This window comes from Panicum virgatum, chromosome 5N (assembly GCF_016808335.1).
Source record: "Panicum virgatum strain AP13 chromosome 5N, P.virgatum_v5, whole genome shotgun sequence".
In the NCBI taxonomy this organism is placed as follows: domain Eukaryota; kingdom Viridiplantae; phylum Streptophyta; class Magnoliopsida; order Poales; family Poaceae; genus Panicum; species Panicum virgatum.
In genome coordinates this window covers 65,330,960-65,356,523 of record NC_053149.1, presented here as the reverse complement: position 1 = coordinate 65,356,523, position 25,564 = coordinate 65,330,960, and the positions used below count along the sequence as shown (strand labels likewise).

At 45.7% G+C, this 25,564-nt stretch overlaps 1 protein-coding gene across 1 annotated transcript; it reads right to left on the bottom strand.

Annotated features, from left to right (window-relative positions):
* Positions 1–437: 437 nt before the first annotated feature.
* LOC120674026 (protein NRT1/ PTR FAMILY 5.16-like) lies at positions 438–2,810 on the bottom strand. Its single transcript, XM_039955084.1, has 4 exons — positions 2,565–2,810; positions 2,254–2,471; positions 1,513–1,997; positions 438–1,437 (listed from the first exon to the last, which is right to left on the bottom strand). The coding sequence occupies exons 1-4, from the start codon at positions 2,653–2,655 to the stop codon at positions 669–671; spliced, it is 1,563 nt and encodes a 520-aa protein (XP_039811018.1). The 5' UTR covers positions 2,656–2,810; the 3' UTR covers positions 438–668.
* Positions 2,811–25,564: the final 22,754 nt, after the last annotated feature.

Genomic DNA, 25,564 nt, shown 5'->3' with positions numbered 1-25,564 from the left:
TACAATGATGTTATAGTAACCATTTGCTAATTACGGATTAATATACCTCATTAGATTCGTCTCGCAATTTAGCCTCAGGACTTTGCAGTTAGTTTTGTAATCAAATTTTATTTAATATTAATAAATATCAAGATTCTCTTGAATGTGACATAGTCTAAAGTTTAGCCACTGGAACCAAACAACCCCTACGTTCATTATGGACCAGGCCACAAGAAGTGAGGACCCACCACGTGGACTTCTCTAGGATTCAGCTCATCTAAATAAGCCCTTAATGATCTCCAACTTGAGTGAAAAAGTAGTTTTCTTTTTTGAAAAGGGAACAGGCAGGAGTTCTGCCGTTCAGAGGAGCAAAGCTTAAACATTCATAAGAGTAGGCCTAGGCCTAAAAGAAAAAGAAAAGAAAATCAAAAGAAGATACAAGATCTCCTGCCCAAGGCTTATGCTCCAATTGGATGTAGATATTTTGTATATTGCAGAATTTGGAATTGGCATTGGTACATCTAAATTTATGCTGTTTGGGTGGCTTCGAAATGGAACGCCGGAATCTCGATCCAATAGCAAACGGCATTTGCTCTACAACCTTTCTCCTTTATGCCCTTACTACATTGATGTACATTTTGCACACAAGCAGATAATTTCTGCTCACCAAGGTCCAGTGCTACCTATCATCACAGCTCACCTTTGCTCCTGTACACAAATCGCTTTGAAAAATACAAGAAGACGGCCACGTTTAGAGCGGCGAGCCCCGCCAGGAGCCAGTAGAAGTAGTCGAGGTGCGCTCGGTTGAGGTTATCGGAGATCCAGCTCTCCCCGCTGCCCCTGGTCGCCCAGTCGACCGCGGACACGAGCATGCCGCTGGCGTAGCTCCCTGCCCCCATGGCGCTCAGGCACAGCGCGAGGCCGACGCTGCGGACCGCGTCGGGCACCTGGTCGTAGAAGAACTCCTCCAGGCCGACGTCGGCGAGCGCCATCGCCAGGCCCATCAGAACGTACTGCGGCGCCACCCACCACAGGCTCATCGGCACGGCCACGTCCGGCCTATCCACCAGGCCCGCGGCCGTGGCCACGCGGAGCCGCCTGCCTTCGACGAGCGCCGCGACGCCCATCGCGGCGCAGGACATGGCCATGCCAGCGCCGATCCGCTGGAGCGTGGTGACGCCGGCGTGGTGCCCGGTGACGCGCCTCGCCAGGGGCACGAAGGCCCGGTCGTACACCGGGAGCACGGCGATGAAGGTGAAGCTGACCAGGCACTGGAGCGCCGCGGGTGGCACGACAAGCCCCGTGCCGACGCGCCGGTCCAGCGTGCTGCCCTGCTTGGTGAACAGAGTGTAGACCTGCGAAGTGACGGCCGAGTAGACCATGGCACCGCACCATATTGGGAGCAGCTTCACGACGACTCCTTTTCCTTTATCCTCCTCGGGTTGTCGATCTAGAAGTCTGCGCAAAGCAAAAGGGATTGTGACGCAGAACTTGTTACATGAAACGAGATCGCAGAAGTTGGTGCGTGCTCACCGTTGGGTGCTAGTGGCATCCTTACGACGGAAGAACCTCGTGGCCCATGCGCGCACGGTCTCGACGAATCGGCTGCCGTCGACGGGTTCCTCAGCACGATACGTCCGTGCGCCGAGCAAGAAGACGGCTAGGCTGAGCACCATCGCGGCCCAGCACGCGCCGAACCCGGCGGTCCAGCCGGCGTTGTCCTCCACGTAGCTCAGCGCCGTCGTGGACGTGGCGTAGCCCCACGAGATGGAGAAGTGGAACCAGTTGAAGTAGGAGCTCCGCGACGCGGGCGAGCTGGGGTCGCCGCCGTCGCTCAGCGCGAACTGGTCCGCGCCGAGGGCTTCCGCGCACGGCCTGTGGAAGCCCTGCGCCAGCGCCAGAAGGTAGAGCGCGACGTAGATGAAGGTGAGGTGCGCAGGAGACGTCGACGGCGGCGAGCTCGCGGGGTGAGGCTGCGCTGCTTGCTGCGCGGAGGCGGCCGTCAGCATCCCCAAGCTCTGTCATTTGCAGTTCAGGAAACAGAGTGTCAGGCATCGTTGCAGAAAGCGCTGAATACAAGCTTACAAAGATGGCGAATTCATTGGTAGTTCACAATCACTAGAACTAGTACTACTCCACACAAAACAAACAAAATCGTTGCAAAATTGAATTCATTTCAAGAAAATAGCGAAATTCGTTGTCATTACTACATGGCATGTAATGCGAACAGTGAGCGAAATAAGGCGAATTAGCCAAGAAGTGCATGGCACAAACCAGCAGATAGAGCACGCCGGCGGCCAGTACCGCGCGGTACCGCCCGAGGCGCGAGTCGGCGGCGAGCGCGCCGACAAGCGGCAGCACCTGCACGGTGCCGGCCCACGCGTTCACGCCGGCGGCCGCGGGCGCCGTGGGCATGCCGAGCGGGCCGGTCAGGTACATGATCAGGTTACCCTGCACGCCGTAGAACCCGAGGCGCTCCAAGAATGCGACCACTGCAGGGCAGCAGTAACAACCACAATTGAGGCAGAGCAAGTTATAGTTTATCATGGCAGTGTGGTAAATCAATTCAAGATCCGCGAACCTACCGACGAGGTAGGACGCCGCGCGCCAGCCGCCCCGGACGTCGTTGGAGCCGGGGGACGGCCCGGGTCGGCGCAGGAGCTCGCCGGACTCCATTGCCCGCCTCCGGAGGTGGAGTCGTCTTCCCCTGATACACGCCGAACACTCGAACAGGACGGAAGCGCGTTTAATGTTTTTTTTTCAGTGTCCCACATGCTGCGGCGTGGTCGATCTGTCCAGATCGGATCAGTCATCAGTTCTTTATTCGGTGACTTTGCTTCCGTATGTATTGTAGTATCCTTTTAAAATTCAGCGATCATATGAAAATATAATACTACGATTTTTCCTCAGCATCTAGCCACTTGTAGGCAGCTGCTGCAAATTATTTGGCGTTGGTGCAGTTGTATTCTATTCGACACGCAACAAAGACTACATAAAGACTGTTACAGCATACTTCTGCAGTTGTGCTAGATCTTTTTGCAGATGTGTACATTGCTGGAATAATCATGCTGATGGTCCCTCCAGGGCCGGTTCACACTGTTTTCTATTTGAAAAGGACAGGCACTTCACTACGGTGCTGACTGAAATAGATAGATGAACAAGGACAACTGCGGTGCACTACCAGCCGAGCAAGGAGTCGCTGTACCTAGGCAGCCGCGGCACATTTCTGCAGCGGGTAAGACAGTGCCACGGCATCCTCCAATTTAAATTCCAGGTCTCGAACCTCGATAGATTGGCCAGAATATGCAGGTGTTACCAAAATGAATCAAGTACCGCACATGATCAATCTCAACAGACACGAGCAAAACAACAGAGGGGAGAATTTCCCACTTGTCCATCTGGTGCCATTGCATTGAAAAGTTTGCGCATAGCAATTTCAAGATCATATATATAACTTTCAAAATTTCTGCACAGTTTCGAGAGAGCTGGCATTTTGCAACCAGTCATTGTATCAAAATTCAGCTCTCAAAACAGAGATACACAGGGTATGAGGGAAAAGAGTAAGCGCAACATCTGTGTCGATGACACTGTATGACTTATGTTGACATTTGGAATAATATCCAGGTGCCAATTCAAGTAATCAAGTCTTGAAATTTGAAATCATGCATCTCTTGACAGTAAGATGTGTCTCAAGTTCCGGTGACCCTTCAAAAAAAAGATGTGTCTCAAGAGAGCACATTGAACTCATTAGCTGTACTGTACCACATATAAATATGATTCTATTACAGTGAATAAAATCCTTGATCAGGATATTGATGATAGCATTTCACTCAAGTAATAGAAGTTCCTTTAAAAAGTGAAAAGGATGAATCGGACAATGCTATATTCGCTAGACACCAAAATGCAGAACAAAGGGGTTATTCTGAACTCATATCTTTATTCTGAAAGCATCTAACGTTTGCAAAATGGCATGGTGATAAGGACACCCTTTCATCAGTTCCACTTCTTTGTTCAACTGCATATAACTGCATCTACAGATCGCCCTCACAGCTGGATCTTGCACATATATTACTTGCATAACCCCTTTGCTTCCTGATCTAGTTGTCCTTGTCCTCACTGCATAACCCCTCCGCCTCCAACACTAAAAATGTTTGCCTTGGTGATGAAATAATGGATAACTCTCACCTGTCTGTGGCTTGCATGTTAAGGGCCAAATAAAGTAGCACGAACTGAACTGGGAGATTCCAATATATTACAGTTGCAGCAGTGAGGAACCGAACCTACATAAACAGAACAGCTCATGGCAAAAGGTACTCATTTGGGTAAAGGTGTCTGTAAGATCAGGAATCTCTACAAGACTGGTGCTGTTACAATCAGCAACAATTCCAATCTGGTGATTCACTAGCGTAAACCACAACCATCAAACTAGCTGGTTTAATTGATAACATGAGAATCACCAGTAGCAAGGACAATAAATAACATGACAATTGTGATAATAACATCAGGACGATAAATAACATGAGAATTACTTGTACGAGATGGTAATACCAAGATGATTATTACACTGCAGTAATAAGCACAGTTGTGGATTACACACGGATAGTACTCAGCTTAGGCTTGGGTAGGTGGATCTTGCAAACACACACAGATTACTTGCATAACCCCTTTGCTTCCCGAATCCTGATCTAGTTGTCCTTGTCGTCGGTGCAGTCCTCCACGCCGGTGACCTCGGTGCAGTCCTCCTCGTCGGTGAGCTCGGCCAAAGTATAGTCTTCCGCATAACCCTTGGTACGGTACTGCTTGATGAGGATCTGCTGGTACTCCTTCATGTTGTCAGCCATAGCCTTTTGTTCGTCATAAAAATCGTGGAACCACTGAGGACTTTCGCCCAGCTTCTCTTCACGGAAGCCAATGAAGGGATTGTGGGGATTCAGTATCATGTATTCGACGAGGGCCTGCGGCACAATCGTCTTGACCACATTATTCCTCTTCTTTCTGCCCGCTGCCGGCTGGCCATCCTCTGCGGCGCCTGCCGGCTGGACCTCCTCCGCCGCCTTGTGATTCTTTCCAGCCCCTGCAAGATGGATCTCCTCCACCTTGAGGCCATGCTTAAGAGCCTCCGCCTCCAACTCGCGATTCTCTCGAGCCAATCTCTCATCCCGGCGATCGATGAGAGCGTCCTGCTCCTCTTTCAGTTTGAGGATCCGAACCTCCAACGGCGCTCTCGCTTCCATCATCTTCATCAAACACGGCGATCTCCTCCTGAGGTCAATGTCACCGTCCGCCGTCGCCAGCGATCGAACCCCAACCTCTTCCAACTTGCTCATCGCCCCGAGCCCAAACTCTTTCTTGTTAAAATGCTCTGGATCGACTAGATCATAATGAATCACATGTATGTGCATGAAAACATAACGTAGGCTTACTTTCTTTAGATGAAGAACCAATCTAGATGTGTAGATGGTATGTGTGACTCTTCCTAGTGCTTGCAATAGATGAGTTTGATCAGAAATGAATGAGAAGAGATGAGTTTGTGCACTAGGGGAACCAACACCAAAACAATTGGACATTGCCCACTGATCATATGCAAAATCATTTGAGACTCAAATAGTTTTTGGCAAGACTTAGGACCTAAGTTTTGACTAAACTTAAGGGCCAAGTTTCTAGCAAAACTTGGGGCTCAAATGGTTTTAGCAAAACCATTCGAGGCTTAATGGTTTAGATCCTAGCCATTCATTTATGTTTTAACAGCTGAGATCATTTTCAACATTCTCCCTCTTGATCGTAAGGTTAAAACATTATAAGTTCATTCATCAATAAAATAGTATACAAAGATAAAAGGATCATAACGGTCAATAATGTACCAAGAGACCCTATTTACTATTGTACACCAGTTTACATCAAAACAAACTTCTTTAACTTAAGAGCTCATACATCATTATGCATAATGGTACAGACTCACTCTATGATAAATAGTACAACAAGACAATAGGTTACAATAGTCAATTAAGTACTATTGAACCAAATGACTATGGTTCCTATTACATCTCAAAATGAGTCCACTTAGCTTATGGGGAGATGGTGTCTTCACGGTCCCAATTAATTCAAGATCAAAGACTTTTCTACCAAACCCATGCCGGCAACATGATCTCTGAATATACTGGGTGGTAGGCCTTTAGTAAGAGGATCCGCTAACATAAACTTTGTGTGTTATGTATTTTAATCTTATTATCTGATCTTGAATTCTATCTTTCACAACATTGTACTTTATGTCAATGTGTTTGGCAGCACCACTTGACTTGTTGTTACTTGAATAGAGTACTGCTAGTTGATTATCGCAGTATAAAGTGAGTGGTCCTGAGATACTATCCACCACTCTTAATCCTGGGATGAAGTTCTTTAACCAAGTTGCCTGTCCTGTGGCCTCATAACATGCTACAAATTCTGCTTGCATCGTTGATGAAGCAGTAACTGTTTGTTTGGAGCTTTTCCACGAGATAGCTCCACCAGCGAGTGTGAAGATATAACCTGATGTGGATTTCTTAGTATCAACACATCCCACAAAATCAGTATCTAAATAACCTATAACTTCAAGGTTATCAGATCTCTTATATGTAAGCATGAGATCTTTAGTGCCTTGTATATAACACAAGGTTTTCTTAGCGGCCTTCCAATGATCAATTCCAGGATTGGATTGATATCTGCCAAGCATCCCGGTTATGAATGCTAAGTCAGAGCGAGTGCATACTTGTGCATACATAATACTTCCCACTGCTGATGCATATGGGATAGTCTTCATCTGCGTAGCTTCATATTCATTCTTTGGACATTGAAATGTCCCAAATTTATCGCCCTTGACAATAGGAGCAGGCGAAGCTGAACATTTGTGCATATTGTACTTCTTGAGTACTTTCTCAATATATGTTTTTTGAGATAACCCCAAGATCCCATTGGATCTATCTCGGTGAATCTCAATGCCTAAAACATAAGATGCTTCACCAAGATCTTTCATATCGAACTTACAAGATAGGATCTTCTTGGTTTCCAGTAGCAAATTGATATCACTGCTGGCTAAAAGAATGTCATCCACATATAACACCAAGAAAATAAATTTACTCCCCCTGAACTTGGTGTATATGCAATTGTCCACTTTATTTTTTCTTAAAACCAAATTGTCTGATAATTTGGTCAAACTTCAAATACCACTGTCTTGATGCTTGTTTTAAACCATAAATTGATTTGTTAAGACGGCATCCTAAATGTTCTTTATCTTATATAACAAAACCCTCAGGTTGAGCCATAGAGACATCTTCATGTAAATCACCATTTAGGAAAGCCGTCTTTACATCCATCTGATGTAATTCTAAATTAAAATGTGCAACAAGTGCCATTATTAGTCTGAATGAGTCTTTTGAGGAAATAGGTGAGAAAGTCTCATTATAATCAATGCCTTCCCTCTGAGTGAAGTCTCTAGCCACGAGTCTGGTTTTGAATCTTTCAATATTACCCTTGGAGTCATATTTTATCTTGTAGACCCATTTACAGCCTACTATTTTGGCTCCTTGGGGAATTTCAACTAAATCCCAAACTTTATTTGTACTCATAGACTTCATTTCTTCTTGCATTGCACTAAGCCATTCAGAAGCATATTCACTATGCATGGCTTCTTTAAATGATGTGGGATCATCATCTAATGCATACTCATCCATATCTTCAGTCACATAAGTGACATAATCACTCAAGATTGCAGGCTTCCTAATGACTCGTTGTGATCTCCTTAATGTATTTTCGTTAGACACATCAATCACAGTTTGAGGGTGTTGAACATCTTCACTAGGAAGATCATTAGTAGTAACTTGTGAGACAACAACCGGTGTCTCAACTGGTGTTGTTTCAACAACCCTTTCATTTGAAGGTGCAATCCCAAAAGCTGGAGCAAAATATGGTTTTTGAATAATAGGTATTGGGACATAATCCCGCTTTTCTTCAAGATCTATCTCCCGGGGTGTTATTTCCCCTTTCATCATTTCACTTTCCAAGAACACTGCGTGTCTTGTTTCAACAAACTTAGTGAACTGATTTGGACAGTAAAATCGATACGCTTTAGACTTGTCAGGATATCCAATAAAATGGCAACTAACAGTCTTTGGGTCCAATTTACCCATATTAGAATTGAAAACTCTAGCTTCAGCATGACAACCCCAAACATGTAGATAATTCAAAGTTGGTTTTCTCCCAGTCCATATTTCATAAGGTGTTTTGGGCACTGATTTACTGGGAACTTTATTCAAAACATGACAAGCTGTTTTAAGAACCTCCATCCATAAATTAAGGGGTAGAGTGGAGTGACTCAACATACTTCGTACCATATCCATAAGAGTGCGATTACATCATTCGGCCACTCCATTTGTTGTGGTTCACCTGGTGCAGAGTACTGAGCCTTTATGCCATTTTTCTGTAGAAACTTAGCAAATGGACCAGGAATTTGGCAATAAGGCATATGCCTCCTATAATACTCTCCACCACGGTCAGATCTTACGATCTCTATCTTTCGATCATGTTGATTTTCCACTTCAGCTTTGAACAGTTTGAACTTGTCCAATACTTCAGCTCTTTCTTTCATCGGATAGATATAACCAAAACGGGAGCAATCATCAGTGAAGGTTATGAATAAATCAAAACCATCCACCAATTTGATATTAAAAGGTCCACAAATATCTATGTGGATTATCTCCAAAACCCCTTGGCTTCGATTAGCGCCTTTCTTAATTTTCTTAGGATACTTTCCCTTAATGCAATCTGTGCATTTTTCATCATCAAAAACCGAGGATTGGAGTATATTTTCTTTAATGAGACATTCAATCCTCCCCCTCGAAATATGGCATAAACGATAGTGCCATAATTTCAAAGAAGTCTCATTATCGTTTCTTTTACGCTTAATATCAGGAGTGGATACAACATTATTGATTGCATCATTTGTGGAAATAAGATAAAGTTTGTCTTGTCGGATGGCAAGACCAACATTATTCTCATTATACATAATTATACATTTCTTATTTCCAAAATTACAACCAAAACCATCATCATCCAAACATGATACAGAAACTAAGTTTCTTTTCATGGATGGTACATATAATACATTATTTAGTTGAAACTTAAAACTAGTATGCAACAAAAGTGTAAAAACACCAACAGCTTCAGCTTCAACTTCAACTCCATTAGCCACCCTGATTTTTCTTTCCCCTTTTCTTAGGGTCATCTTGGTAGCGAATCCCTGCAAGGAATTAGCAACGTAAACGCTTGCTCCTGAGTCAATCCACCATGTATTGGTGGCATAATCAACATACAAGGACTCATCTACAAAAGTAATGAAATCATTACCTTTCTTATTAAGCCACCTAAGAAAACCAATACAATCCTTCTGGAAGTGTCCAGGCTTGCCACAAAAATGGCATCCTTCTTTCTTTTTTTTCACTTCCAGCATCTGTGTTGGTATTTTGCTGGGGCTTATTCTGCTGGATTTTCTTAGAACATTGCCCCTTATTTTAAGGGAAAATTCGATTCATGCCACCACAACTCCGTGAAATTGGGTGTCATGTTGAAAATCATGCCACTCAATGGCATGATTTTCAACATGAGATCCAATTTCAAGAAATTGGAGTGGCATGGATCCAACTGACCCTATTTTTAAACTGAGGATTTTTAGACTTCATATATTCATTGACAAACCTTTTTATATTGCCATTTCTGAGAGGCCTAAAATTGACCAACATGTTCAATCCTCTCAGCCTTAAGCCTTTCTTCCTCTTGGACACACATGGCTATCATTTCATCAATGCTCCACTTTATTTTCATAGCATTATAGTTGATGGTAAATGGAGAAACCTCCGGGGGCAAAGATGATATTATGAAATGCACAAGAAAGCCATCAGAAATTTCCATTTCCAAAGACTTAAGTTTAGCAGTCATGTGCCATTTCTTCATAATATGCTCTCTTAAACTTCCGGTCTGATTATACTTTTCTTCTACAAGTCTCTTTATCAAAGTGCTTGCATAAATTTTTTAGGAACCTTTGAACTGATCCTCAACTTTGCTAAGGTATTTCTTAGCAGTATTTGAATCCGGAATAGCGCCTTTAATACTTTCAATAATAAAACTTTTAATTATCATGAGGCACTTACGATTTGATGGCTCCCATAAAGCCTTTTTATCATTATATTCCTTCAGGAGTGCTTCATAATTTTCAGAGCCCTCCTGAGGCTCTTTAGGAGCGTCATTATTGAGAGCATAATCGAGATCTAGCAGAGTTAAATTGATCTCTAATTTTTCTTTCCATGAAACATAATTGCTCCCATTAAGTGGCTCAATACCGTTTATCAGTCCGGTAATATGAGTATAAGATGCTGCATCCATAAACAGAAGGAAAAACTTTAGTGAGCAACATCATAAACTTTAGTGAGCAACATCATAAACTTCTTTTATTGATCAAATTCAAAATAGCTTTGGCCAAAATTGAATAAGAGCAATAAAATTTTGTGAAAATTATTCATTCATCAGCTTTGGCTAGAAAAATGAATAAAATTCACACTTTATCATATGGCTCAAAACTTATTTTATTAATTCAATCCAATCACCTTTGGGCAGAAAAGATTGAAAAATAAAATTTTGCGAAAATTATTCATTTATCAGCTTTGGCCAGAAAAATGAATAAAATTCACACTTTAATAGAGGCATAAATATAAAATAAATTGCAGCAGAAACATGTATTAAAAAATATTTAAGTATTGCATAAGCAAAATAAAAACATGAATAGAATTTAGTAGAAAAATGCCCAATATATAAATATATGTGTGTGTGCAGCTATTGAATTATTGGAAGAACTTCATCATAAAAGAAAACCCCCAAAAATAATTTGGGCCATTAAAAAAAACTTAACATCATCTCAATTCTTTTTAAAATGGCTATATATATATATATATATATATATATATATATATATATATATATATATATATATATATATATAAATCATTGCTTCCCGAACCAGGCCGAATTCGGCCTGGCCCATTAACCGGCACCGCCTCCTATGACGGCCCATTAGGCCCACGGGCCGGCCGGCCGCCTCACACCGTCGGATCCTAATCCGATAGCTGAGGACGCGCCCACGGTGAACAAAAACAACGGCCGCCCCAGCCCCCTGAAAAACCCTAATCCCATTTTCTCTTGCCCTTTCTCTATCCTCCCTCTACTCACCCGGCGGCGGCGGGCGAGCCGGACCGCGGCGCAGCGGCGCGCGTGCGGATCGAGGGCGGAGGGGCCGGCAGCGCTGCCGAGCTCTACTCGCCGGAGCTGCGTGTCGCCTGTCCAGGCGCGCAGCCCCGTCGAGCGCTGCTCGACGACGCCCTTAGGGCCTGCTCGCACGCGAGCACGAAAGGCCCACGGCGGCGGCCATGTCCAGCAGCGGCCTCCCCAGATGTCAGTGCGCACGAGGGGAGCCGGCGTTGAGCATCTGCGGCGGCGGACTAGGGGCCGCTCAGGGACAAAAACCCGGAGTGGGCACCCACTCAGAGGTGGTGGCCATGGTGATGCTGCAGTCAACGACATCCATGGCGGCCCTAAGGTATGTCCGACGCTATTCCTTAACTTAGGATTTAGCCTAAGGTTCAAGAAATTTTGGGGAAAACTATGGCTAGGGTTTCATGATTTTGGGTCTAGCAGTAATAAATCATGCAAGAACATGATAAACATCATGAGCATAGGCTTGAAATAAACATAAATCATATAAACATCGAACTAATCATGATGAAAATCATGAACAAAAACTTAAATTAGACATGAACTGCTTATGCAGTGAAAAGATTGAACCATAATCATCATGAATTTCATAAATCAAAGCATGATTGTGCTAGATAGAAGTCTAATTGAAGCATATGCAACTTGAATTGCATGAATATTTTCACGGGCATGCACACAGACATGAACTTTGGGCACTAATTGATCTAGAGAGGCATGAATTACACATGAATAAGGATCCAAAAAGATCTAGCATGGCTCTGGTACCACTGTCAAATGCTCTGGATCAACTAGATCCTAATGAATCACATGTATGTGCATGAAAACATAATGCAGGCTTACTTTATTTAGATGAAGAACCAATCTAGATGTGTAGATGGTATGTGTGACTCTTCCTAGTGCTTGCAATAGATGAATCACAACTGGTCCTCGTTCGCTTGCTCGCAGCACTACTCGTTGACGGGTTCTCCCTAGTTCACACCGTGATCTACGATGCACACAAACAAGCACACAATCAAGAAAAAGAAATAAAGGTTTTGTCATTGAGCTCGAATCGGAAATAATTGAGATATGGAGATAGGAGTAATATTTTTGGGTGGTTTCCTAATGGCATGGCCAAAACTATGTTAGGAATGGCGTGGTAAAGTTTGGAGGTGATTGGAGGATTTTTGGCGCGTGAAATGACAGGTTAACGGGAGGTTTAGGGCTAATCGGGGGTTCAGGGGCTTATTCGTAATTATGGCAAGGGCTTGATTATAATATTTGACAATGTCAGGGTCACTCTTGGAAAGTGCAGGGATCTATTTAGAATTATCTTCATTTAGTGGAAGGGTTTATTTGCAATAAGGAAAACAGGATGGGCCTTTTTGGAAAAAGGGTTATAAAGGGTTAGGGTTCTTAATTAAAATGGGAGAAGGGGAGGGGCATAAGGGCAAAATAGCATCTTCTTCCTCCTCTCGACGAAGAGCAGAGGAGGGGGGTGCTAGGCGCCAGCGGCGGCCCGCTCCGGCGGCCCAGGGCACGGTGGCGGCCGGGGTCAGGGGGGAAAGAGAAAGGGGCCCGTGGGGAATCGTTTCCCCCTCTTGATTTGGGCGGAGTCGGTCTGCAGGGGCAAAGCCATGGCAGCGGGTGGCGGCCGGTAGCCGGCGTGTGCGGCGGCGGCACTAAGAGGCTCGGCAGTGGCTAGGGCTAGGGGAAAACATCAAGAGAGGCGAGGGCATTCTATTGCCCCCCTTACCTTGGACTGGGATGGAGCGAGGAGGCGGCGGGCGGAGGAGCTCAGAGCGGCGGTGCTGTGCAGCTTGGGAGGAGGCTAGCAGCGGTGGTCGGCATTGTGGTGGTGGTGGGCAACACGAGGGGCCTATTTATAAGCTGAATGAGGCGGTGGGGGAGGAGCGCGGCGGTGGTGGCGGCCGGCGAGCTCGGCGGGGCGCCATTAATGGCGCTCGGCCGCTTGCGAGCGTCGGGGACACGATTTGCGGTGGTGACGCAACGGCTCGGGCAATGGGCACATGGAGGGGCCGGCCGCGGAGCTCGACGTCGAGCTGTGCAAGCTCGAGGGTCGAGGCGGGGCGCTGTGCGAGCAGTGCCGCTTCGGCGGGCGGCACGGCGAGGTAGCCAGGCGACGGGACGGGTCGGTGAGTGGCACGGCGAGCGGCGCGGCTACGTGGTGCATGTGGGCACGCACGTGGAGCGCGTGGAGGCCGCCAGGAGCGGGCGCGCGCGCGTGTGTGCGGGGAGCAGGGTCGGCGCGGCGGCGAGCTGCTCTGCAGCGTTCGGGGGAAAGGAGAGAGGAAAGGAAGGGAGGAGAGGGAGGGAAAAAAGAAAAAGAAGGAAAATGGAAAAAGGAAAAAGAAAAAGAAAAAGAAAAGAAGAGAGGGAAAGAGAGAGGGAGAGAGAGAGACGGCGGGAATCGCGGCGGCGACCGCGACTGGACGCGCACGCGCGCCGGTCGGGCGTGACGCGCGGGACGAGGGCGAACAAGGAGATGGGACAGCGATGGATTCGGATGTCGGGACCGGTTTTTCGGGAGATCGGGAGTTTGGGCGGGAAAGGTCTGAGCTCAACGATGAAAAGCTTTGGAAATTAATTTTAGTACGTGTTTTAATTTGGTAGATTTTTTGGGATGTCACAAACCTACCCCAATTAAAATGAATCTCGTCCTTGAGATTGGGTTGGCTCCTAAACAGATGGGGAAACTCTTTCTTCAGAGCATCTTCACGTTCCCACGTAGCCTCTTCTACTCTGTGTCTGCTCCACTGAACTCTGCAAATCCTTACTTCGGAGTTTCTTGTCCTCCTAGTGACAGTGTCCAAAATCTTGACAAGTACTTCCTGGTATCGAAGGTTGTTGTAGGTCTATTTCTTCTTCTAGCACATGCTCTTTCTCAGGTACCCTCAAATATCTCCTTAGCTAGGATACATGGAACACCGGGTGTATATCTGACATTCCTTCTGGTAGCTTCAGTCGGTATGCTACGGCTCCGACTTTCTTCAGAACTTGGTACGGCCCAATGTACCGAGGGGCCAACTTTCCTTGTACATGAAACCTTCGAGTTCCCCGAATTGGTGAAACCTTAAGGTAGACGAACTCTCCCGGGTTGAAGCTTATTTCTCATCTCTTTTTGTCTGCGTAGCTCTTCTGTCGATACTGGGCGGCCTTCAGCTTTTCTCTAATCTCGGCCACTCTTTCTTCTGCTTCCTTTATGAGTGCGGGTCCGACTAGAGCACGTTCCCCAACTTCTGACCACATCAGGGGAGTCCTGTATTTTCTTCCATAAAGAGCTTCGAATGGTGACATGCCCAAGCTTGCTTGATAACCATTGTTGTATGAAAATTCCGCATAGGGCAAACTCTGCTCCCAATCCTTGCCATAGGTAAGGACACATGCTCTCAACATATCCTCCATAATCTGATTCACCCTTTCCGTTTGGCCATCTGTTTGTGGGTGATAGGCGGAGCTGAAATCCAATTTGGTGCCCATGGCTTTATGCAAACCTTTCCAAAACCTAGAGGTGAATTGGGTCCCTCTATCTGAAACGATTCTGCTAGGCACTCCAGGCAATTTTACTATGTTTTCCACATAAAGTTTGGCTAGCTTTTCTCCACCGTAATTGGTCCGCACAGGTATGAAATGAGCCGATTTAGTGAGTCGGTCCACTATGACCCATATGGAGTCATGTCCTTTCTGTGTTCTGGGCAAACCCACTACAAAATCCATTCCTATCACATCCCATTTACAAACCGGGATGGGTAGGGGTTGCAACAATCCTGCTGGCTTCTGATGTTCGGCCTTGATCCTTTGACACATATCACAATGGGCGACAAACCGTGCAATATCCGCCTTCATTCCCTTCCACCAATATTTTTGTTTTAAGTCCATATACATCTTGGTGGATCCTGGGTGGATGGAGTAGACTGAGTTATGGGCTTCATCCATGATTATTTGCCAGAAGTCTCCTTCCTGGGGCAAACAAACCCTATTTTTGTACCATAAAATTCCCTCATTATCCATTCTAAAATCCGGTGCCTTATTTTCTCCAGTCTGCATTCGGATTTCCATCAAGTCCTTGTCTGAACTTTGGGCCTTTCTGATTTTATCCTCTAGAGTAGGTTGAATGCTCATCTTGCGAATGGAACCTTGAGGGACAATGTGCACATTCAATCGTGCCATTTCTTCCTGTAGATGAGCATCTTTGGGTCCATAAGATTTCCGGCTTAGGGCATCAGCTACCACATTGGCTTTGCCAGGATGGTAATGAATTTCCACATTATAATCCTTAACCAGTTCTAACCACCTTCTTTTCCTTAAGTTCAAATCTGGCTGGGTGAAAATATACTTCAAACTCTTATGGTCGGTGTAAATCTCACACTTATTCCCAATTAGATAATGTCTCCAAATTTTGAGGGCATGCACAACGGCTGCAAACTCCAAATCATGTGTTGGGTAATTCTGCTCATGAGGCCTGAGCTATCGGGAGGCATAAGCTACTACCTTCCCATCTCGCATGAGGACACATCCTAATCTTTGTCGGGATGCGTCACAATAAATGACAAAATTTCGGTGAATATCCGGTAGGGTCAGCACTGGAGCGGTTGTCAACCTATTCTTCAATTCCTGAAAGCTTCTTTCACATGACTCTATCCAGGTGAATTTCTTATCCTTCTTGAGCATCTCTGTCATGGGTCGGGCTATCTTGAAAAATCCTTTAATGAACCTCCGATAATACCCAGCTAATCCAAGAAAGCTTCTGATTTCACTAACATTGGTCGGTTGCTGCCAGTTGGAAACTGCTTCGACCTTCTCGGGGTCCACTGCTACTCCTTCTGCGGTCAGAATATGACCAAGGAAAGCTACTTTCTCAAGCCAGAATTCACACTTGCTTAATTTGGCATATAGCTTATGTACTCTCATCTTTTCCAATACTACCCGCAGATGTTGCTCGTGTTCCTGAACACTCTTGGAGTAAATAAGTATGTCGTCGATAAAGACTACGACAAACTTATCTAACTCGTCCATAAACACCTTATTCATGAGATTCATGAAATAAGCAGGTGCATTGGTGAGTCCAAAAGTCATCACCGTAAACTCAAATTGCCCGTAACGGGTGACAAAACCTGTCTTTGGAATGTCACTTTCTCTAATCTTGAGCTGAAAACATCCTGACCTCAGATCAATCTTGGAGAAGTACTTGGCCCCTTTTAGTTGATCGAAAAGGTCATCAATCCTGGGGAGGGGGTACTTATTCTTGATGGTAACTTCATTCAATGCCCGATAATCTACACACAACCTCATACTCCCATCCTTCTTCTTGACAAATAGGACTTGGGCTCCCCAAGGCGACGAGCTTGGCCCGATGAAGCCAATTTGTTGTAGTTCTTCCAGTTGCTTCTTTAATTCTGCCAATTCAGAGGCTGCCATCCTATAGGGTCTCTTGGCTATAGGAGAGGTTCCAGGGACAAGGTCGATGACAAACTCTATATCCCTATCTGGTGGCATTCCGGGAAGTTCTTCAGGGAAAACATCTGGGTATTCGTTTACTACCGGGACTTCTTCCAAGGACTTGGCTTCCATGCTAAACACCATTGGGTCAGATCCACTTCCCCGGGTATGGCAGGTCACTCGTACTCCTTCTGGGTTTGTTAGGTGTACTATCTTGTCAGTAGAACCTATGAGACCATTGTGTCGGCTTAACCAGTCCATTCCAAGGATCACGTCTATTCCCTTAGACTTAAGTACTACTAGGTCTGCTAGAAATTCTACCCCACTTAAATTGATCCTTAGCCATAGACAACCTAGTTGACACTTGATGTCGCCTCCAGGCATCCGGGTTAATAGGGGTGTTTTTAGTAGTACAGTAGGTATATTGTGCTTTTCCACAAAACTCGAGGATATGAATGAGTGTGATGCTCCAGAATCAAATAGTACTATTGCAAGAGCTGAACTGACTAGGTACTCATCGAGCACTACGCCCTGAGCTCCTTGAGCCTCCTGCACGTTTATGTGGTTGACGCGGGCTCGTCCAAATGACTGCTGGGGCTGCCTCATCTGCTGACTGTTGTTGTTGGTGTTGTTGTTGTTGCGGATGGGCACTCGGTTGGCACCTGACAGAACTGGCCTTGGTCCATTCACAGAGTTGGAGAAGGCTGATTATGTCGGCTTGTTGCTGGCATACGGGCAGTTAGCAATGAAATGCCCCATCTCACGGCAGTTGAAACAGGCCCTAGCATTGCTGTTGTTGGTGGTGACTTGGCTGGCATTGCTCTGCGGGGCCTTCATGGTGTTCTGGCTTCTGAACTGTGTGTTAGGGGCTTGGGATCCTGTCACTTGTGACTGGGTTCTATACTGCATTGGGGCCTGATATCTTGGTGCCATATAGTTGGAATTCCTTAGTTTCTGGAAGCGGTCCTGTTGGCGGGCCTTGCTTTCCAGAAACTTGCGCTTGTTATCCTTCCTTTCTTCCGCTTTGGCCCTTTCTGTGAGAATGGCCTTGTTCATCAGAGTGTTGAAATCCGGGTAGATCTGAGGGGTAAGCAGGGTCTGGAGTTCTGGGTTCAATCCCTTCTTGAACATGTCCTGCTTCTTTTCATCATCATCCACTTCCTCTGGTGCATATCCGGCCAGATCCATGAACTGGTGGGTGTACTCTTCTACTGACATGCTTCCTTGCTACAGTGCGCGGAATTCATCCGCCTTACGCTTCATGGTGGCCGAGGGGATATGATAGCGGCGGAACTCCTTCACAAATTCTTTCCAAGTGATGGTGGAAGCATCTTCGGCAGCGGCACAGTAATTCTCCCAACAGGCTAAGGCAGTCCCGGTGAGTTGGTGGGCTGCGAGGAGCACTTTGTCTAGGTCTTGGCATTCGAACGGCTCGAGCTTCCTCTGGATCACACACAGCCAGTCGTCCGCATCCAAGGGATTGCTGGATCCGGCAAAGGTGGGTGGCTTGGCCCTCAAAAAAGCTGCCAGCTTGTCATTCATGGTCTGATCTCGTGGCCGCTTGTTGACGAGGGCATTGGCTAGTGTTTCCAGTATGAGGTTCTGGTTGTGTATTATCTGTGCCAGGTCCCCGAGGGGTGGCGGTGGTGGCAGTGGCACTTCTCCTGGATTTTCTCCTCTATTTTGGCTCACTTCCTATTCCTCCAGAGGAGGGTTCTATCCATTAGGCTGTACTCCCACGCCAGCGGCTGCAGGGGTCCGGTTGCGGGAGGCCCTCGTACCGCTTCGGAAAGCCATCTGTAGATTGGGCAAAGTCTTTGTGAGATTGGGATTAGGATTAAGTGTTGTTTAAGTTGTTTAATTCGTATTTTTGAAAAGGCAAAATCTTCCGCCGAAAGCACACAAACTAACAACAAGCACACAAACTAGCAAACAACAAGCACAAACAACTTTATTTCTGCAAGGGGGGTACACACTGGGATAAGGCCACACGCGTACTACACGTCCGGGTACAGGGTCACACTTAAGGGTACAACTTAGGCCAAAGGGGCTGGGGTGGCTTCGGGTCATGCTACTCGTGGGGCGAGCCTTCTTCTGGAGCAGAGTGTGCGAGAAGTCCTTGCTCGCTGTCCTCTAGGTTTCCATTTTCCAAGGGTTGCGCAGCATCTTCTCCCTCAACGGCGGCAGTAGACCCTTCGGGGTTCTCGGGTGGGGCTTGTGGGGTTCTCAAGAGTGGTCCCCATCCTATTATGTGCGTCCCAAGTAGAACATGGTCTTCCCCAATTGCCGGGACTGGCGTAACACTTCTGGTCCATTCTTGCATGCGCCGGTCTCGGGCTTGCCTGAGGCTCTCCTGGGCAACCGCTTCGCTGCTGACCGCGGCTATGGCTCTTGCCTCGGATTGGGCTGCCTGGATTTGTTGCAGTCTTACCGCGAGCTCTGCTTGCTCGGCTCGATGGGTCTGCTCCCTCAGGATGCTGGCTTGCTCGTCAAAGAGCTTATTCAAGGAGGCTAGGTAGGTAGCCACTTGGTACAGGGGGTCTTCTTCATGGCGGCGCCATTCCAGGCTTCTCATACGAGCTTCCCAAACTTGGGTTCTGATGGCCGGAGGGAAGAACCTCATTGGTGTGAGAGCTAGGTGTCCTTAAAAAATCCGGCACAGATAACAGAGTGCCTTCCTGACGGCCAAGGTATAGGTGTCTTGGTGCCTAAACCCTGTGGTGGTCACTCGCCATGGCTGGATGTCGGGGTAGCGGTCACTTCTGGCGATGACCAGAATCACCCTACAGCGGAGGGTACCATGGTGCTCGTATTTTCTGCTGTAGTACCTTGGGTGTTCTTTAACGCCAAGGCTTTCTAGGGCATTGATTAAGAGGCTGGGGAAACTAGGTGCAGCTTGGCAATTGCCCTGGGTCCATCCTTCCTCAGCAATCTGGAACAGGGCAAGAATCAGCAGTGAATGTTTGTGTGGAAAAAGGATTAAGTAAGGAAGAGTCTTAATGTGAAAAGGCCAGAAAAAGGGTCTCGCTCCTAGGGTCACGTCCTACGGCCAACCTACGGCTCTGATACCACCTGAAGCATCCCCTCATAAGAGAAGACTTAAAAGTGATACAATATCAGTCACAGGAGCTGATAACACTTTTATTACATCAGATGGTACATCACCGTACAACTCTACGCGTAAGTGGGCCGTGAAGCGCCACTATCGCGAGGATAACAACTAACACCCACACAACGATATTAACTACGAAGAGGGGGTCATCAAAGTCTTGCGCCATGCGGAACTCCCTACGGGTAACCCTAACCACAGGCAAGGTTGGGTGCAGAAAAAAACCTCTACTCAACGTCTTCGGGAACGAACTCTGGATCTTCCTCTATAAAAATTAAGAATGGGGTGAGTACAAATATACTCAGCAAGTCCAACCACACCCACGGAGGGGGTATAAACAGAATATAATGCACAGGATAAATCAAGGATAAGGCTAGGGTTAATTTTTGGAAAGACAACTTTTATACAGGGGTTTATTTGAAAGAAACGGGATTTTCAAAAGCAATTATCTTGCACTGAGTAACACGTAGGAATGATCCACACAGGATCCAAGTTTTAGATTGCTACCGGACTCCTCATCTACCGTAGCACATGGCACAGCTGCCGGACACTTTTCCAAAACAACTCACGCCAACCCATCCATTCCCAGAAGAAACACTAGTTGTGTGACCAAACCGTAACTCGCCCAGTACCGTGGGCATGGCTATTCGAATAGATTCTTAACTCTGCAGAGGTGTGCAACTTTACCCACAAGCGGGGTACCGCAACTCGATCACCTTAGTGTCGGTGCAGATCCCAACAAAACCATTACCCACCTTAGCTAGACCTGACTAGCCACCACGGGATCCACCAAGGGGTCATCGACCTTTCACCTAGGTTTAACCGGGGCATAAGTCACACAGAGCTTCTCCCTTCCCCTTAGTCACCCGTTGCTCTCAGCTCTCCTGATGGCTATCAGACTAACTAGTGGGGTTTATGCTAAGCCATTGCCCATACAACGGTCGAGTGGTTTACACGATAGTGGAGTTAGGTGAGATGACACACCAACTCGGTCCTTAATTGTTACAAGATGGATATTTCCCTTCCTTGCTCAACCACACAGGCACGAGCACACCTTTTGGCAATTCACACAGAAGTGCCATCCATCCCGTCTAAACTCATCTTTCGAAAATTCCACGTTTTCCCTTCCCACACACACACCCCTTTTCTTTGTATAGAACAGTTGTATCGTTTTTAAGGTCCTAAGCATTCTAGCAGCGATTAACATCCAAATAGAATAAATCATATTCAGACATTAATCTAAGTGGTGAAGGAATGGTTATAACAAATCAAGGGGTGGCTATCCAACCATGTTTTCAGCAATCAAAATATATGCAGTTTTGTAAAACAGGCCAATGGGTTGTTTTTATAAAACTAGGACAAAACATGCATCAAAGGATGGGATTGAACTTATCGTCCTCAAAGCCTTCCGGGAAGTCCTGATCGAGGTACTGTCCTTCGGGTTCGGGGTCGCGGAACTGGTCCTCGTTTGCTTGCTCGCAGCACTGCTCGTTGACGGGTTCTCCCTCGTGCACACCGTGATCTACGACGCACATAAACAAGCACACAATCAAGAAAAAGAAATAAAGGTTTTGCCGTTGAGCTCGAATCGGAAACAATTGAGATATGGAGATAGGAGTAATATTTTTGGGTGGTTTCCTAATGGCATGGCCAAAACTATGTTAGGAATGGTATGGTAAAGTTTGGAGGTGATTAGAGGATTTTTGGCGCATGAAATGACAGGTTAACGGGAGGTTTAGGGCCAATCGGGGGTTCAGGGGCTTATTCGTAATTTTGGCAAGGGCTTGATTATAATATTTGACAATGTCAGGGTCACTCTTGGAAAGTGCAGGGATCTATTTAGAATTATCTTCATTTAGTGGAAGGGTTTATTTGCAAAAAGGAAAACAGGATGGGACTTTTTGGAAAAAGGGTTATAAAGGGTGGGGGTTCTTAATTAAAATGGGAGAAGGGAAGGGGCTTAAGGGCAAAATAGCCCCTTCTTCCTCCTCTCGACGCAGAGCAGAGGAGGGGGGTGCTGGGTGTGGCAGAACTACCTGAATTATCCCAGCTCAAGTGCGCTGGCCATCACCATAAAGGCAACACTGGCTCAAACGCACTTCAAACGGAACAATTCTTGGTCTGTCGGGTAACATCCCGATACAACCACCGGTTCTCGGATCGAACAAGCATACCCCGCACGAAGGCGAGTCCAGAGATATTACAACCATACATATTTTACAACACAGGCATAGCATTTATTACAACAAGTTTCAAAGTACTTATTACAGATCCAAACTTAGTAAAACATTATTGAAGACATAAGTTTAAGTTCAGAGTTGAAAAGCAGCGGAAAGAAAACACGACGGCTACAACACGTCGCAAAAGTATACCAAGCTAGCCCAAGCAAGGTATCACTCGTCAGGGTCATTGCCAGCCGAAGACGGATCCCACTCTACGGACTAGCCAGGAGGCAAAGAGCAGGGCCAAGACAGATTAGCGATCTGGTCCTCAAAACTCATACCTGAAAAAGGTTGCAAAAGCAAGGCTGAGTATTCTAATACTCAGCAAGACTTAATCGTCAATGGATATACTTAGTCCACCTAGCTAGACTATGCCGGGTTTTGTAGGTTCTGGTTTTTCTTTTGCTGAAAAACAATAAAGAGAAGGTCCTTACTTTCAAATTTTAGCTTCCAAGATTCTAGTTGATTAATCATTCTATGTAAGCCATTACTCCTATTCAACCATGGTAGAACTTTAAGCAAACATCAAGATTGATCATAATAATGTTACTCTTATTACTCTGTGTGGCAAAGGGATCAAGCAGTCCCAAACCGTGAGAAGCGGACGATTCGAATCGAAATTTGTTGACCTGGCTAGGCAGACCTAACACACATGTTTGGAACACCGTCGTGTCGTTCCCAAACAACCGTTTACCTTTCATTCCGGCTTGTGGACAGGGTCACTCTCCCTGACTACAGGGCACCAACCTCGTCCCTGCACCCGTGGTGTTGCGCAACATAAACATAAATAAAACCTATCTCTAAGAGAGAGTGAAAGGTATATCCACTCCCCGGTCCGATCGGCTACTAGGCTTACCGCGTACCATATTTTCGGCATGTGGTTAGTACGTTCAAAAACTTAACCACCGCTACCACACCACGGCATTAGCAAAATTAATCAACACAGACAGGGTCTCACCCAAGGTCATGATATCGAACACGACCCCGTCCGTCGTCCTTATATTGATAGCAAAAAGTAAACAAGCAATTCCTATAGAGCTCGCGAGTGACAGGCAATCACTTGACTTTTACCAGTCCTATAAGCTTAGCAATTATTCGAACTCAGGTCTAGTGTTCAGTCCATAGGTTTCTAGGATCATGCATCTAGGGTTTCAATTCAAATCCTAAGAACTGTAAATGCACAAGTAAGTAATAACGATAAATTGTAATAATTTGAAATAATGGGTTATGTCCGGGGCTTGCCTTCTCGGTAGTCGCTAGCTAAAATAGCCTTAGGCTCTTCCGAACTTTGGTCCGGGTCTTCAGTCAGTACAACAGCGTTCAGCTGGGTTTCTTGATCACCTTCTTCAGATTCCGGGATCAGCTCGTACGTCCCGTCAGCTAGATCAGTCGTATCTATATGTGATGCAAGAACAGTATTATAAACATACACACGAGGTGAAGACACTGCAGTCTAACAATTAGCAAATCAACTTAACACATGGGCAGTCATTTATGGAGTAGCTAATAAACATCACTTACTCCACAAAACAACATGATCAACTTCACAAAAGAACTACAATAACTTCATAAAGCAAGTGGTAGTTGTTTCCTATAGCAAATAAAACATGGTTTCCTAATAAATCAACAACTCAGCATTAAAACAGAAATAAATTCAGTAAAAATTTACTCTAAACAGAAGGTATACAGAGTAATTAATCCTGAAAATTTCATATCAACTCATGCAGCCAATTATTCAGAACAATTTATTTACTCAGACAACATCTACAAAAAGATTGAATTCTACAGAACAAAAAACAACACTTATGAAGCTCAAAATTTTTAATAACATGACTCATATTCTTATGAACGTTACATAAATTTTTCAGAATTTATTTATACATAAAAGTGAAGTAATAATTATGAAAAAACTAAACCACATATGAAAAAACTAATTAGCACAGAAAATTATATCATGTTTCTAGTTCTCAAATTTTACAGACATGTATATATGACCAAACTAGAGTCACACAAAAATTCTCAGAATTTTATAAGCAGGTAAACTATTTACCATAATTAAATCCTACTTAATAAGCATTAAATAAGATATATAGTTAGACAGTTCTAAAATTTCCCAAACTTGGGTAACAGCAAGGATTTAGTAATATGTAAGCAAAGAAAAAGTTTCAAACTCAGAACTCTAATATTTCAACCAGCACAAATATATTAGCATAACTAGTTGATCAAGGAATCTTGAAACTTTGACCTAGCTAATAATGTCAAATAGGCTTCAAATTTTTACCAGACACTAGTAATATTTCAAGACACAATCAAGACAAAAATCACATGCAATTACTAAGTAGAACTCCTAGAATAATTAAAGCCTAATTATTCAATTATTTTTCTTAGATTAAAATACAGACCAGAATTGAGAAATGTGCATGTAACAAAACTTGTAGTTCTTATAACAAGGATTCCAAAACATTTGGATTTGCATTTTTCTGATTTTTCTACGAATTTCTAGGCATTTTCAAAGTTCACTGATTTGAATTCTAGAGTTCATGAATATTTCTCAAATTAGCCCCTGGAACTTTCTTTTCTTTTCAAACGAGGTCCCTAGCCGGAGCAGGGGAGGAATGGCGCTGCAGATCCCGGCGAAGTCCAGCCCTAGGGCGAGGGGGTAGGTTAGCGGAAAGAAGGAGGAAGTCCCTGCGCACCTTTTGGTGGTCTTGGATCGGTGGGAGAAGGTCGGGAAGGTGCTCGACGGCGGTGGATAGGGAGCGGCGCGGAGGTTCAACGGCGGTGAGGTTCTCCGGTGAGGGATTGGTGACAAGGGGAGGCTGGTGAGCTTCGCGGGCCCAAGGTGGAGCTCGCTAGCGGGTCGAGAGGGTCAGAAATGGTCTGGAGCGGCGGGTTCACGGCGGCGTCTAGCTCACTGGAGTTAAGGTGGCAGCAGTGGTGTTCTGGGGTTTCGGGTCGAGGATTTGGCGAGGAAGCGAGAGAAACAGAATGAGGGGGTTCTGCTGGTGCTGCTGCGCGCGAGAGGAGGGGAGCCAGGGCACTGCCCTAGGCTGGCCACAGCGGCGGCGAGGTGGCGGCCGCAGAGCTCGTCGGGGTGGCGTGGTGAGGGAAGGAGGGATCCAGCGCGAGTGGAGGTGGGGCCAGGGGGTTGCGGGGGTGCCATGTGTGGCGGTGGAGTAGTAGGAGGTGGCCTGCGGCCCTCCACGGCGGCGGGCGGCGCTGCTCAGCGCCGGCGGCCGAGCAAGCAGAGGAGCAGGGAGGTGGAAGATGAAGGCTGGACTGGTTTGTAATTTCTGCAAAGCTTAGGTGCTCCACTGTAAAACAAAAATATCTCATAAACTAGGGCTCAAATGAAAAAGTGTCCAACATGAAAGTTGTTCAACTTTTGAATATCTACAACTTTGATGTTGCGCAAAAATTTGATTTGACCAAAGGTTAAAAAGTTATTTTGAAAACATAAGAAGGATTTTGAATTTAATGGACTTCTGTCTTTTCCAATGTAAATTCACCTCAAATTCAGACT

Bases quoted from the DNA above. Each gene is read 5' to 3' on its own strand.
- LOC120674026 (XM_039955084.1), bottom strand. From the start codon at position 2,655: ATGGAGTCCGGCGAGCTCCTGCGCCGACCCGGGCCGTCCCCCGGCTCC. The intron at 2,472-2,564 runs GTAGGTTCGCGG...GCTGCCCTGCAG, and splicing joins CGCGGCGTCCTACCTCGTCG to TGGTCGCATTCTTGGAGCGC. The intron at 1,998-2,253 runs GTTTGTGCCATG...TGCAAATGACAG, and splicing joins CCGGCGTGCTCTATCTGCTG to AGCTTGGGGATGCTGACGGC.